At 39.2% G+C, this 14,425-nt stretch overlaps 1 protein-coding gene across 2 annotated transcripts in view; it reads right to left on the bottom strand.

Moving 5' to 3' along the window:
- Positions 1-622: 622 nt before the first annotated feature.
- Positions 623-14,425, bottom strand: part of PAK2 (p21 (RAC1) activated kinase 2) — a 118,035-nt gene continuing 104,232 nt past the window's right edge. For both annotated transcript variants that reach the window (XM_066240780.1, XM_066240781.1), the window contains exons 14-15: positions 6,029-6,166; positions 623-4,565 (exon numbers count right to left, since the gene is read on the bottom strand). In XM_066240780.1, coding sequence (XP_066096877.1) covers positions 4,479-4,565; positions 6,029-6,166 — 225 coding nt within the window. In that variant the 3' untranslated portion in view covers positions 623-4,478. The remainder of the gene's footprint in view (positions 4,566-6,028; positions 6,167-14,425) is intronic.

Genomic DNA, 14,425 nt, shown 5'->3' with positions numbered 1-14,425 from the left:
GGCTCCACTGGAGCAAAGATGGCCCGGGCGCTGGCTCCATGGCCTCTGCCTCAGGTGCTAGAGTGGCTCTGGTCACAACAGAGTGACGCCCCAGATGGGCAGAGCATTGCCCCTTGGTGGGCATGCCGGGTGGATCCCGGTCGGGCGCATGTGGGAGTCTGTCTGACTGCCTCCTCGTTTCCAGCATCAGAAAAATACAAAAAAAAAAAAAAAAAGTGCCATGACATGTTTAAAAAACATTTAAGCTAGCTGGACCAGGCAGTGGTGCAGTGGCTAGAGCATCTGCTTGGGATACTGAGTCCCAGGTTCAAAACCCCCAAGGTTGCGGGCTTGAGTGCAGGCTCATCCAGCTTGAGCGTGGGATCATAGACATGACTCCATGGGCACTGGCTTGAGCCCGAAGGTCGCTGGCTTAAAGCCTAACTTCACTGGCTTGGCTACCCCACCCCCAATCAAAGTACTTATGAGATTATGAGTTGATGCTTCTCATATCTCTTTCTGTCTGCCCCTGTCTTTCTATCACTCAAAAAAAAAATTTAACCTTAAAAATACTAGAATGCTCCTTGAAAATCTATTATACTTATTCTTTCAAAGTATTCTAATTTAAAGAAGTTTAGGAAAGGGAAAAATGAACATAAAAAGTTTATTTCTAGCCCTGAAAGAACAAAATTATTGAACAAAGTCATCAAATACAGCAGTTAATGTCAATATAACAATTAAATACTCAAATGGGATTAAATTAAAAAATAAGTCAATATAAAATTTGAAGACAAAACAAAAGCTGCTTTCACTTACACTTCTACCAAGACAAAAAAGAAAAAAAAAGCAATACATTCCTACCAAAAATGTCCAATTCCAAATATAATTCTCTTTTTCCTTCTCATTTGGCAACATTCTAGAACGGTGAATGAGAAAGACTTCACTTCTCTCAAGACCAGTCCAGTGCATGAGTCTCCTTTGTAATTCCCACAATATTTACCAGTGTCTTTGCCAAAGTGGTCAATAAATGTGTTGAGAGAAAAAAGTGTGCGCGTTTTTTTCTTTCTTCTACACACGCATATACTGTATTTTTCGCTCCATAAGACGCACCTGACCACAAGACACACCTAGGGTTTTAAGGAGGAAAATAAAAAAAATATTCTGAACCAAATGGTGTGTTAAAATAATTAATAAAATACCATATTTTTTGCTCCATGAGATGCACGGGCATTTTCCTCTCCATTTTTTTGGGGGAAAAAGTGCGTCTTATGGAGCGAAAAATACAATACATGCCCTGTAGAAAAACTGATTTTGTTTAAACATCTGTTGTGGGAGCAATAAAGACAAGGGAGACAATATTTTAAAAAAATATTACTATGAAATCCTACTATAAAAAAACCTCACGAGTACGCATCTGGATTTTTGCTCTACTCTAGAAATGATTTTCTGATGTTTCATTGGGTATGGATCTCAGTATATTTTAAAACTTTTAGATTAAAAAAACTGATGCAAAATCTTTAAGCATGCCTTCTTTCCTAACTATAGCTACTGCCCAATGGATCTAGAAATTATTTTGGCTAGAATACAGTATATTTAAACAAATGTGTTTATGTGAGCCCTACAGGAAATAGTCATAGGTAGTTTAAAATTCATATTAAAGGCACAGGTGTGTTTAGGACTGGTGGTAATTAGAAAAGCAGCTAAGTATTTATATGTGGAAGGGAAGAGAGTTTATATTATGAGTCAGGAACTCAACATATGAAGAGAGTTGTGTTAGCTTTGGTTTCTGATGCTATCACAATCACTCTACTTGTTTACTATTCTAGGTGGAATAAAATCAATATTTTCATGATTTCCCAGTTTTAACTGTCCCTAAAAACAGCAAAAGGAACAAGAAGAGAAGGAAACGTGGAGACTGCTCAAGTCTAAAATGTAATAAATAAGTACTACAGAAATACTGTCCTAATAATGCAAAAGGACTAAGGTGACTTTTAGATTTCAATAGGACTTTTCATTCTAAAGTGATGACAAAAAGGGTGACTACAAAAGGCAGTTAAAAAACATGAATCTTGATTCAGATATAAATTTTCTTTCAACAAGATCTAAACATTTTAATTTAAAATTAACTAATAAATCACAATTACATATTGCTTTTATGATTATTTTGTTTAAAAATGACACATTTCAGAATTAACCAAAGTATATTTCTATTACAAATTAGTTTATCCAAGTAAGTAAAGAATAAACCACAGTGTAGCTCCCTTAGCCTAGGAGTCAGGTTTTAATGACAAAGTCCGTTGCCAGCAATGGACGTGCAGGTAACCATCAAAAGCTGTAAATACAAATCCCAAACTGCTTCTACAAACTGAAAACCGTTGTTGAGTCAGAGAAATAAAAATGGGACATTGCCATTGTATTCAATGAACATGTTCTTTATGACGTATGTATGGAAGTGCCATCTAGTGGTCATGATAATCACAGTCTTATCATCTAGTTGGTTTTCGTTGGTAGCATCTTCTTCATCATAATCCATTCAGACAACGTATTTACAAAGAATGTTCAAATCTGGAATTCAAAGAGGCAATGTAGCTTTCCACCAGAAATAAACAGCCTTGTTTCTATAATTTAGTAAAAGCTACAGAAGGCCAATCCAGAGAAACATGAAATCAAGAGTCGAATTGAAAACAGAGACCATTAAGTGCTCTAGATAAGTTTCTTCAACTATTTCACTTATTTTGTGTGAAAAAACCTTCCTGCATTATCAATAAAAAACAGCCATCTCTAACCTTATACCTGTACCTTATACACAGATGATGGGAATGATAAAAAATAAAGCTGTACTAGTTCTCCCATAATATACTCCAAAATATCAAAACTGTTTTTATTTATGATTTGTATTATTACAGGATGGTAAGTAGGAGGATGGTTGGAACAGTCCCATGTTCCAGAACCAAATCAGATTTTTCTCTTTTATGTGGCTCTTGGCATACCAGAAGGGGCAACACTGCATCCAAATGCAAAATAAAATAAATGAGAGAGGAAGAAGAGATGGGGAGGGGGGTAGAGAAGAAAGGACACTCTAATAATTAATGCTAGAGGTCACAGACCTTTAAAAATATATTTTTAAAAAGTATTGCTATCAACAAGAATACTCCATTTTTCTTCCTTTCTCCAGTTTTTTTGCATATTATTTACTTATTTGAAAAAAATCTAAAGTCAACAGCTCCAATGATCCACGACTTTATCAAGAAGTACTCTGTCACTTAAGTTTTCAGAAATTAAAACACTGGTAGTGGGTTTGGGAACAACGTTTGTAACAAATCTCAACAGTTTACTGGTCAGAAGCTGCATCTCTATATAACTGAGCTTCTCTTTCATGAATATAATCACATCTCATTATATTAGAGCTCACCAAGGGTCAAGTCTCTCACTTTGTCTCTACTGCTCCAAATATATTTCTCCTTTAGATGGAAAGAGTTAATTTTTAAATTCTGAAAATGTAATGGTTATTATATTATTTACCATGGAGAGGGAGTAGGGTAAGGAGGGTTAATTAAAAAACAAACTAAAATTACAACATATACAGAAACTTATTTCCAAAATGAAGGGGAAAAAAGGGTAAAGGTAAAGTAGCGGCATTAACAAAAGTTGAAACAAGAACAAATCACTTTGGTTCCTGAAGCCAAATCCAAAGAGATAACAATCAGAAAGGAAACAAAACTGTAAAGAGGTATAGTCAATGGGATTCTTTTTCTATCTAAATGATTTAGTTATAAATATAGATTATCAGTCCTCTCTATACATGTGACAAATGCCAAACACGTCACTGCCATGAAATTCTAAAATTGACTTTCACATTTGTTAAAAAAGGTAAAAATCACATAATTTTCTTCCCTTTCCCTAGTTCAAATTATGAACTGAAATATTACATGTACAATAGCTGGTTCTAACTTCTATACAAAGTTAAACCATATCAAGCTCCTCTGCCAATATAAGGAGCTATATAATTTCTATCAAACTTGTCTCAAATTTAGGCCTAAGAAAAATTTCTCAAAGCAACTCAAAAGGAGCAAGTCAAGGAAAAAGAAAGCTACAGAGAGAAAAGACTAGCAGATGAAACAAATACTCTGAAAAACTCAAATCTACCATTCAAGTACTGAAAATCCTCCCAAAGGGACAATGAATGGGATCTATTTCAATGAAGTCAGCAAAATAAAATGCAAATCTCAAGCATGATAAATGGCCCTGATGGGCTGTCTGCTGAAAGAAATAAGGCTAGTGATGCAGTCTACAACTCCTTTTGGACCCTAAAGAAGGGATTCACTAGAAAGTTGGCATTCTGTTTTGCAATTTTCTCTTGGTTGTCTTCAGGAAGTAGTAGTTTGCTTTTTTCCTCCATGTTATGCAGACCATTTCCTTATACCCCCAAAGAGTAATAATTTTCATATATTAAAAGACTTCTTTAAGAAAATGGAGACTCTGAGGCCACGGCAATGCTGTTAACGATTACTCTTCATTGCTTCTTTAGCTGCCATAATCAGTGGTGTCAAACTAGATAATGGTTTGGCCAGTTTCAGGAAGGGATGCTGCCAGAAAAAAGGGAGAAAAATAAATGTAGAAATGCCACCAGTTTAGAAGCTAAATATTTCCTTTCAATTAAAGATTTTTAATGGAACATCACTTACCATATTTTTCACTACATAAGATGCACTTTTCACCCAAAAAAGTAGAGGGGAAAACGCCCATGCGTCTTATAGAGCAAAAAGTATGGTATTTTATTAAATATTTTAACACACCATTTGGTTTAGAATATTTTTTTTTTATTTCCTCCTTAAAACCCTAGGTGTGGCCCTGGCCGGTTGGCTCAGTGGTAGAGTGTCGGCCTGGCGTGCAGAAGTCCCGGGTTCGATTTCCGGCCAGGGCACACAGGAGAAGCGCCCATCTGCTTCTCCACCCCTCCCCCTCTCCTTCCTCTCTGTCTCTCTCTTCACCTCCCCGCAGCAGATTCTCCATTGGAGCAAAAGATGGCCTGGGCGCTGGGGATGGCTCCTTGGCCTCTGTCCCAGGCGCTGGAGTGGCTCTGGTCGTGATGGGGCGATGCCCCGGAGGGGCAGAGCATCGCCCCCTGGTGGGCGTGCCGGGTGGATCCCGGTCGGGCACATGTAGGAGTCTGACTGTCTCTCCCCATTTCCAGCTTCAGAAAAATACAAAAACAAAACAAAACAAAAAACCCTAGGTGTGGTCTTATGGTCAGGTGCATCTTATGGAGCGAAAAATATGGTATTTAATAGACACAGATTTCACTGCCTACATAAAGTCAGCAGAACCCAATATATCACTTTTATAGTTGAAAGCATCGTCTTTTTAGTTTCCCTAATATTAAAAAATGGGTCAAATGATACCCATGCCAGCAATGAATTGGTCTGAAAATTGGTAATATGCAAAAACTCATATATTTATTGTAATATAATGGGTATGTTAGTCCCAGCAAAGGAAATCTTTTTTTTTTCTTTTTTCTTTTTTCTTTTTTCTGAAGCTGGAAACAGGGAGAGACAGTCAGACAGACTCCCGCATGCGCCCCACCGGGATCCACCCGGCACGCCCACCATGGGGCGACGCTCTGCCCACCAGGGGGCGATGCTCTGCCCATCCTGGGCGTTGCCATGTTGCAACCAGAGCCACTGTAGCGCCTGGGGCAGAGGCCACAGAGCCATCCCCAGCGCCCGGGCCATCTTTGCTCCAATGGAGCCTTGGCTGCAGGAGGGGAAGAGAGAGACAGAGAGGAAAGCACGGCGGAGGGGTGGAGAAGCAAATGGGCGCTTCTCCTGTGTGCCCTGGCCGGGAATCGAACCGGGGTCCTCTGCACACTAGGCCGATGCTCTACCGCTGAACCAACCGGCCAGGGCCAAAGGAAATCTTACACTGAGACAGCTGCTATGCTCCTGGTGATGAATGAGCAGTGAAATGTAACTAATAACCTATGTAAACTTCCTGTTGGTAATGTAAAAATGTCAACTTTTCCCCAAAATAGCATCATTTTCAAATTCACCTGTAACAATTCTTTGGCTGAACCCCTTTTCTCCACATCCATCTCCAAACATCGATTTAAGAAATCCCGAAATATTGGGGAAAGTTTCTCTGGGTTCTGAAGTTCTGGAGTTCCATTAGTTGCTATCAGATACAAGGCCTGAAAAAAAGAACATCTTTTATATACTTAACAACAAAGTGAGAAAGCACTTAGAAAGTTTATGATATTTTTCCAAAAAGACAATCACTGTAAGTACTAAAGTGAGGTTAGTATTATTTCTACCCATTTGGATAGGTATTTTCCCTTTATCTTAGATGTTATATTTCCCTCATTTCTTTTCAAAAATTAGCTCACCTTTTTATTTTGGTGAGGGTGGGAGAAGAGGTTACAAATGCAATAAAATTGGTAAAAGAACTATAATATATAAGGGTATAAAGAAAATGACCACAATCCTATTTATTATTATCCAGTTTATTTTCCAAGTCACATCACATTTCAAAACAATGTAGTTTATTGAAACCACTTATTTATTTTTGATTTTTTTTAAAGAGAGAGGGAATGAAAGGGAGAGAGAGGAAAAACACTGATTTATTGTTCCACTTATTTATGCATTCATTGGTTGATTCTTGTTTCTGCTCTGGCTGAGGATTAAATCCCACAACCCTGGCATATGGGGATGATGCTCTAACCAACTGACCTACCCCGCTGGGGATTGACACCTTTTCAAAACAAAAACAAAAAACTTGTTATATGTATGTAGTTATAGATGAAGAGACAGAGCACAGAGAATTTTTAGGAAAGTGTATACTATGATGATGGAAATGTTATTCATAATAAATCTGTCCAAACCCACAGAATGTACACCACCCCAAGCATGAACCCTATAAACTGTGGACTCCGGTGATAACGATGTGTCAATGTAGGTGCACTGATTGTTAAGAAACATAACCTCTGGTGAGGGATGTTGATAATGCGGCAATGCATCTGTGGGGAAGTGGCTATACCGAAATCTTGTACCTTCCTCTCCGTTATGCTATGAACTCAAAACTGCTTTTAAAAAAAGTATTTTAGGCCCTGGACAGTTGGCTCAGTGGTAGAGTGTCGGCCTGGCGTGCAAGAGTCCCGGGTTTGATTCCCGACCAGGGCACACAGGAAAAGCACCCATCTGCTTCTCCACCCTTCCCCCTCTCCTTCCTCTCTGTCTCTCTCTTCCCCTCCTGCAGCCAAGGCTCCACTGGAGCAAAGTTGGCCCAGGCGCTGAGGATGGCTCTGTGGCCTCTGCCTCAGGTGCTAGAATGGCTCTGGTTGCAACAGAGCGATGCCACAGATGGGCAGAGCATCACCTCCTGGTGGGTGTGCCAGGTGGATCCCGGTGGGGCACATGCAGGAGTCTGTCTGTCTGCCTCACCGTTTCCAACTTTAGAAAAAAAAAAGGATTAAAAAAAAACCCCTCAATAAACAAAACTAGCTATATCTCCAGCCTCATCAATACAAGTAACATATTAGAGCTATAAAATTATTTTAATGGCTGAATGTAGTGTCGTTAATTAAATGGATATGTTATAATTAAGCCAATCCCCTCTGGAAAATCCTTGCAAATTCCTAAAATTGGAATTTATAAAAATAAAATTTATATTTTGAAGTTTTAGATTTATAGAAAATGAAGTGGATAATACAAAGTTCCCATATCCCACCCCACCCACTCAGTATCTTACATTAAGGTACACTTGTTACAAGTGATGAACCCATATTGATATACTTCCATTAATCAAGTCTACAGTATGCATTAGGGTTCACTCTTTGTACTGTACAATACTATGGTTTTGACAAATGCATACTGTCCTGCACCCAACATTCAGTATCATATTGACTAACTTCGCTGCCCTAAAACTAAGCCCCAGGAAACCACTGATCTTTTTTTACTTTCTATAATTGGAAACATACAGTATATGCAGCCTTTTGAAGGTTACATTCTTTCATTAAGCAGTTAGGAATGCAATGGTCTTCTAAGTCTTTCTGTGGTTTAAATGATCATTTATTTTTTAATCTTTTTAATGTTATGAAATAACATTAAATTCCATTGCACGAATGCACCACTGTCTATTTATATATTCACTTTTTTATACAGTACATTTATATGTTCCACAAGTTGGTTGTTTTCAGTTTTGAACAATTATGAATAGAGACAATATAAACATCTGTATGTAGTTTTTGTGTAAATGTTTTAAGTTTTCAACTCAGTTTGGTAATTAAATAATAAGGAGCATGGTTCTGGATCATGTATTAAAAGTATGTTTAGTTTTATAGGAAACTGTCAAATTGTCCTCCAAAGTAGCCCTCCCATTCTGTATTCCCTCCAGCAATGAATGAGAGTTCCTGTTGCTCCAAGTCCTTACTGGCATTTGGCATTGTCAATGTTTTAGACTTTAGGCCATTATAATTTCTTTGTTGTTTTAATTTAGCAATTCTCTAAATGACATAATGTTGAGCATCTTTTCAAACCCACTTATCTGGCATCTATGTATCTTCTTTGGTGAGTTGTATGCAGATCTGTTACCCATTTTAAAACAAAGTTGTTGCCTTACCAGGCAGTGGTGCAGGGAATAGAGCATCGACCTGGGACATTGAGGACACAGGTTTGAAACCCTGAGGTCGCTGGCTTGAGTGTAGGCATATCCAGCTTGAGCACGGAGTTACTGGTTTGAGCGTGGGATCATAGACATGACCCCACGGTTGCTGGCTTGAGCCCAAAGGTCACTGGCTTGAAGCCCAAGGTCGTTAGCTTGAGCAAGGGGTCACTGACTCACCTGGAGGCCACTGGTCAAGGCACGTATGAGAAAGCAATCAATAGACTAAAGTGCCACAGTTGATGCTTCTCATCTCTCTCCCTTCCTGTCTGTCCTTTTCTCTTTCTCTATCTCTTGCTAACCCCCCCCCAAAAAAAAACCCCAAAGTGGTTTGTTTTCTTACTGTTGAGTTTTAAGAGTTCTTTGTATATTTATGTAACATTCCCTATATCAGACAGGGGTTTTGCAAATATTTCCTTTCAGCCGGTGACGTGGCTTTTCATTCTCTTAATAACATCTTTCTCAGAGAAGAAGATTTCAATTTTAACCAAGATGCTACCTGTGGTGAAGCAGTGATAAAGCATCGATCTGGAATGCTGAGGCTGCTGGTTTGAAACCCCAGGCTCGCCTGGTCAAGGCACACATGGGAACGACTATGAATTGATACTTCCTGTTTCTCCTGCCCCTTCTCTCTCTCCTCTCTCTAAAATCATTAAGTAAAATTAAAAAAAAAACAAAAAACTTTTTTTTTAACCAGGACAAATTCCTTTCATAGATCATGCTTTTGATGTATCTAAAAACACTAAGCCCAAGGTCATTTAGAATTTCTGAATTAAAGTTTCTGCCATCAAAAAAAGAATACCAGCTAACACTTGAACCATTAGTATATGAGTGTGTCCATTTTCTTTCTTAAATTCACTTCTCATTAAATGACATTTCCTATTTTTCATTTAAAATTTTTAATTTAAAAACTTAATTCTAGCCCTGGCTGGGTAGATCAGTGGGTTAGTGTTGTCCTGATACACAAAGATCGTAGATTTGATTCGTGGTCAGGTCACATACAAGAATTACTCAATGAATATGTAAGTAAGTGGAACAACAAATTTATGTTTCACTCTCTCTGAAATTAAAAAAATGAAAAAATAAAAAAATCTAAGAAATTATCCCTGAGATAGCAATTAATTTCAAGTTAAGATCATAAGACTGGCCTGAAATGTAGTGACACAGTGGATAAAGCATAGACCTGCAATGCTGAGGTCACCAGTTTGAAACCCCAGGATTGCCCGGTCAAGGCACATACGTGAAGCAACTACTATGAGTTGATACACCCCCTTATTCCTCTCTCTCTCTCTAAAGTCAATAAATCTAGAAAAAAAAAAAAGAATTTAAGACTGTTGTGAGCCTCAACACTTCCATCAGAAGGGATTAATAGGGAACTATATAAAAACAAGTACTTAACCAAACACTTAACTTTTTCTCTTCTGTGGGATAAATCTTATTACCCTCTTATCCTCATTAATGTTATTGATTACAAGCAACTCATGACTCCCAATCATCCCTCAGCTTCTCCATTCTAATGCCCATGTGCCTTTGCTCATTCTCCTTTCTGGCCTTAATTTTTTCATATCTGTTCCCCCTCCCCTTCCCATACACAGTCTCCTTAATTTATGGCCCAGCTCCCCAGTGAGCAATCTGCCTCACCAGCAGTACTTGGTAGTTTTTTCTCTCCCACACTTTTGCATGGCCCTGGAGATGAATGTTCTTTTGGCTTTTTTTTTTTTTTTTTTTTTACAGAGACAGAGAGAGAGAGAGTCAGAGATAGGGACAGACAGACAGGAACAGAGAGATGAGAAGCATCAATCATTAGTTTTTCATTGTGACACCTTAGTTGTTCATTGACTGCTTTCTCATATGTGCCTTGACCGTGGGCCTTCAGCAGACCGAGTAACCCCTTGCTGGAGCCATCGACCTTGGCTCCAAGCTGATGAGCTTTTTGCTCAAACCAGATGAGCCCGCGCTCAAGCTGGCAACCTCGGGGTCTCGAACCTGGGTCCTCCGCATCCCAGTCTGATGCTCTATCCACTGTGCCACCGCCTGGTCAGGCTCTTCTGGCTCTTTGAGGTCTCCATCTCCCTCCTCTCTAACTCTTGGGCTTTCAAACTCCCATCTACCTTTCTTTGTTTCAAACACTGATATAATCTCTAATGTTACTCATAATTCATGGTAATTTCAATAGCTACAAAGATGCTTGTTATGATTTCCTGATCTCTGAGGCTCTTGTCCTTGAGCCTACCTCAGCCACACACACACACACCTATGGTCACACGCTATACCTTATACCTCATCAGTACCAATAACTGCAGCTTTTAAGTCTCAGTTGTACTCCACTGCCTATCTTTTTACTCCTAGTACTTCACATCAGTGATCCTTTGACTCCACTGGACCCAAATAAATCCTACTGATCATCCAGTGTCCATCATTCTTTTCATATAACTTGAACTCTCGCATTTCACAGCATTCAGTGACTAAATGTGGTTAAACTCTGCCTACTCCTCCCCTGCACCTATGCAGCTAAGTGTGATGGAAGAAAAAGCTATTCCTGCTGACTGGCATCACTAACCTCATATGGGCCCTTATGCTTCCAGCATTCATACTAGATTTCATTCACCCTTCCCCACTCCTGTTTCTATTCTTGTCGCATTTCTGTAGGCTCCTCATGGCTGTGACAATTTCTCAGACTTTCCTTTCCTTTTGTTGACCCTAACAGTTTAAAGAGTGATGTTCAGGTATTATATTGTAGGATGCCTCTCTATTGGCATTTGATGTTTTTCTCATGGTTAGGCAGAGATTATGGGTTTTGGGGGAGAGAGACTGCAGAGTTAGAGTGCCATTTTCACTGCGTCATATCAAAGGTACATACTATCAACATGATTTAGGGCTGTTCTTGTTCACCTTATCAGCTAGCTGAGGTTGTGTGTCAGGCTTTAAAAAAAGTAAAGTTACTTTTTCTCCACTTTTCATATTGTGCTCTTTGGAGTCACTATGTGCAGCCCACATAAGGAGTGCGAGTTACGCTCCATCTCCTTCAGGGTGGAACTTTTACATAAACTATTTGGAATTCTTCTACATGTGCAATCTGTCTCTTCTGCCCCACTTACTTACTTATTCAATCATTTTGTATCAGTATGAACTCTTAAATATTACACTTTCAGTTATAATACCATACTACTGGCCTGACCTGTGGTGGCGCAGTGGATAACGTGTCGACCTAGAACACTGAGGTCGCCGGTTCAAAACCCTGGGCTTGCCCGGTCAAGGCACATTTGGGAGTTGATGCTTCCTGCTCCTCCCCCTTTTCTCTTTCTCTCTCTCTCTCTCTCTCTGTCTCACTTCTCTAAAATGAATAAATAAAAATAATTCAAAAAAAAAATACCATACTACTTTGTTGCTCAAATTGGTGCACCCTGACTATTCTAGAGTTCAGTTTGGCTCCTGTGCCCCTTTGACATGCCCCCTCCATCAGTGTGGGCTTTATTCTTTAACTCAATGTTATTTATTATTTTTAATAAAGAAAGTGAATGTTTTATTATTAAACTTTCTTGTTTTCCTGTGAAGCTGCTGCTTCACTGTATAAAAATAGCACCAGCAAATGCTGTATATTGCCAAATAAGATAGTACTGTTCTCATCATCTGATAACTAACAACTAACAAAAGCTCTCCTCACTGCCAGTCATCTACAATGGAAAAGATCATTAAGTATTTTGATCCAAATCTAGAGACAGATATAAGCAAGCTACAGTATTATATAAAGCTTAAGATAATGTTATACTTGAATTACATAATTTTTATAACTAGATTTTACCACAGATAATTTCATAAATTCGGAATGTTATAACTGTAGCCTTGCCTAAAAATCATAGGATGCTGTGGAAAAGATGCATATTTATGTTTATCTGCAATTATTAGAAAGTTAATGGCCCTGGCTGGTTGGCTCAGCAGTAGAGCGTCGGCCTGGCGTGCGGGGGACCCGGGTTCGATTCCCAGCCAGGGCACATAGGAGAGGTGCCCATTTGCTTCTCCACCCCCCCCTTCCTTCCTCTCTGTCACTCTCTTCCCCTCCCGCAGCCGAGGTTCCATTGGAGCAGGGATGGCCTGGGCGCTGGGGCTGGCTCCTTGGCCTCTACCCCAGGCGCTAGAGTGGCTCTGGTCGCGGCAGAGTGACGCCGCGGAGGGGCAGAGCGTTGCCCCTGGTGGGCGTGCCGGGTGGATCCCGGTCAGGCGCATGCGGGAGTCTGTCTGACTGTCTCCCCGTTTCCAGCTTAAGAAAAATACCAAAAAAAAAAAAAAGAGAGAAAGTTAAGATATTTTCTTCCAGTAGCACTGTTATAGTTTCTTTTTCCATTGGTATTACTAAAAGTTGCTATTTTTTTTTTTTTATTTTTTTTATTTTTTTTATTTATTCATTTTAGAGAGGAGAGAGAGAGAGACAGAGAGAGAGGAGAGAGAGACATGGGGGAGGAGCTGGAAGCATCAACTCCCATATGTGCCTTGACCAGGCAAGCCCAGGGTTTCGAACCGGCGACCTCAGCATTTCCAGGTCGACGCTTTATCCACTGCGCCACCACAGGTCAGGCTAAAAGTTGCTATTTTAAAAAATGTATTCATTTGAGAGAGAGAGAGAGAGAGATTGATTTGTTGTTCTACCTATTTATGCATTCACTGGTTGACTCTTGTATGTGCCCTGACTGGGGACTGAACCTGCAACCTTGACATACGGGACGATCCTCTAACCAACTGAGCTACCCGGCCAGGGCTTGTTTCATATACTTTAAGGGGGTTCCATTTTTACTCTTCAATAGATTTTATGTGATTTCTCACATATTTCTTCACTAATTATCTAGGTCAGAGGTACTCAGTGTCATCTTAATCTGCCAACCATCTTCATAACAAGACTTGTTGACAAGTCCTGGATTTTCTGCAAAAGCTTCATTAATTTCAGTTACTTCTCCTAATAGGAAAGAATTATGACCAGCTTTGACACTTTCCAAAGCACCAAACTCTTTTTGTTTGTTCAATTTTGTCCCAATTTCAGGCAGACTACATACAGTAAACATCATCTCCCAAAGCTTCCTGTACAAAAATGCTGATTTTCATTGTTGTAGTACCATTTTATGTTCTTACCCATCTTTCTGAGTTTTATACACCGGGAGCAGATCAGGGCCAGTGAGCAGCATCCTGACAGCACCCTGCCCCCCCCCCCCCCCCGCCCCCGGGTTATCAGGAGTGTAGGGAGTCCCAGCACAACACCTTGGCTACTCCTGCTGGTGGGGGAGCAGCACTTTTATTTCTAATTCCTTTTTATTTTTTTAGCTGAGGTTTAGTAGCCATAACCCTTTCTTTAGTTATTTTAATGTTTAAGGGTTGATATAGCACACACCTTTCAATTATCACAATGCCATTTCACACACAGTATAATTTTATGATTCTCCCCTTCGCCTTATGCATTTGTCATTTTACATTTCACGTATGTTCTTTTCCTCACCATTAGTATTATTTTTAAAATTTTATCTTTTAAAGGTATTTATATAAGAAAATCTTATATATTTACCAATTGAGTTACTATTTCTAGTGTTCTTAATTTTTTTGTATGAAGCCAATACTACAATTTCTTTCTGCTTCAGCTTTCTTTAGTACTTATTGTAGTGTAGTTCTGCTGGTGATAAATTCAATGTTTGTATGTTTGATAAAATATTTCACCTTAGTTTTAAAACGTATGTTGTCTGTAGAATTCTCAATTGACTAATTTTTTTCTTTCAAAACTTCATTATACATGTATTAGAACACTTTGTCT

This window comes from Saccopteryx bilineata, chromosome 8, assembly GCF_036850765.1.
Source record: "Saccopteryx bilineata isolate mSacBil1 chromosome 8, mSacBil1_pri_phased_curated, whole genome shotgun sequence".
In the NCBI taxonomy this organism is placed as follows: Eukaryota; Metazoa; Chordata; class Mammalia; order Chiroptera; family Emballonuridae; genus Saccopteryx; species Saccopteryx bilineata.
This window is presented reverse-complemented; position numbering and strand designations above follow the sequence as displayed.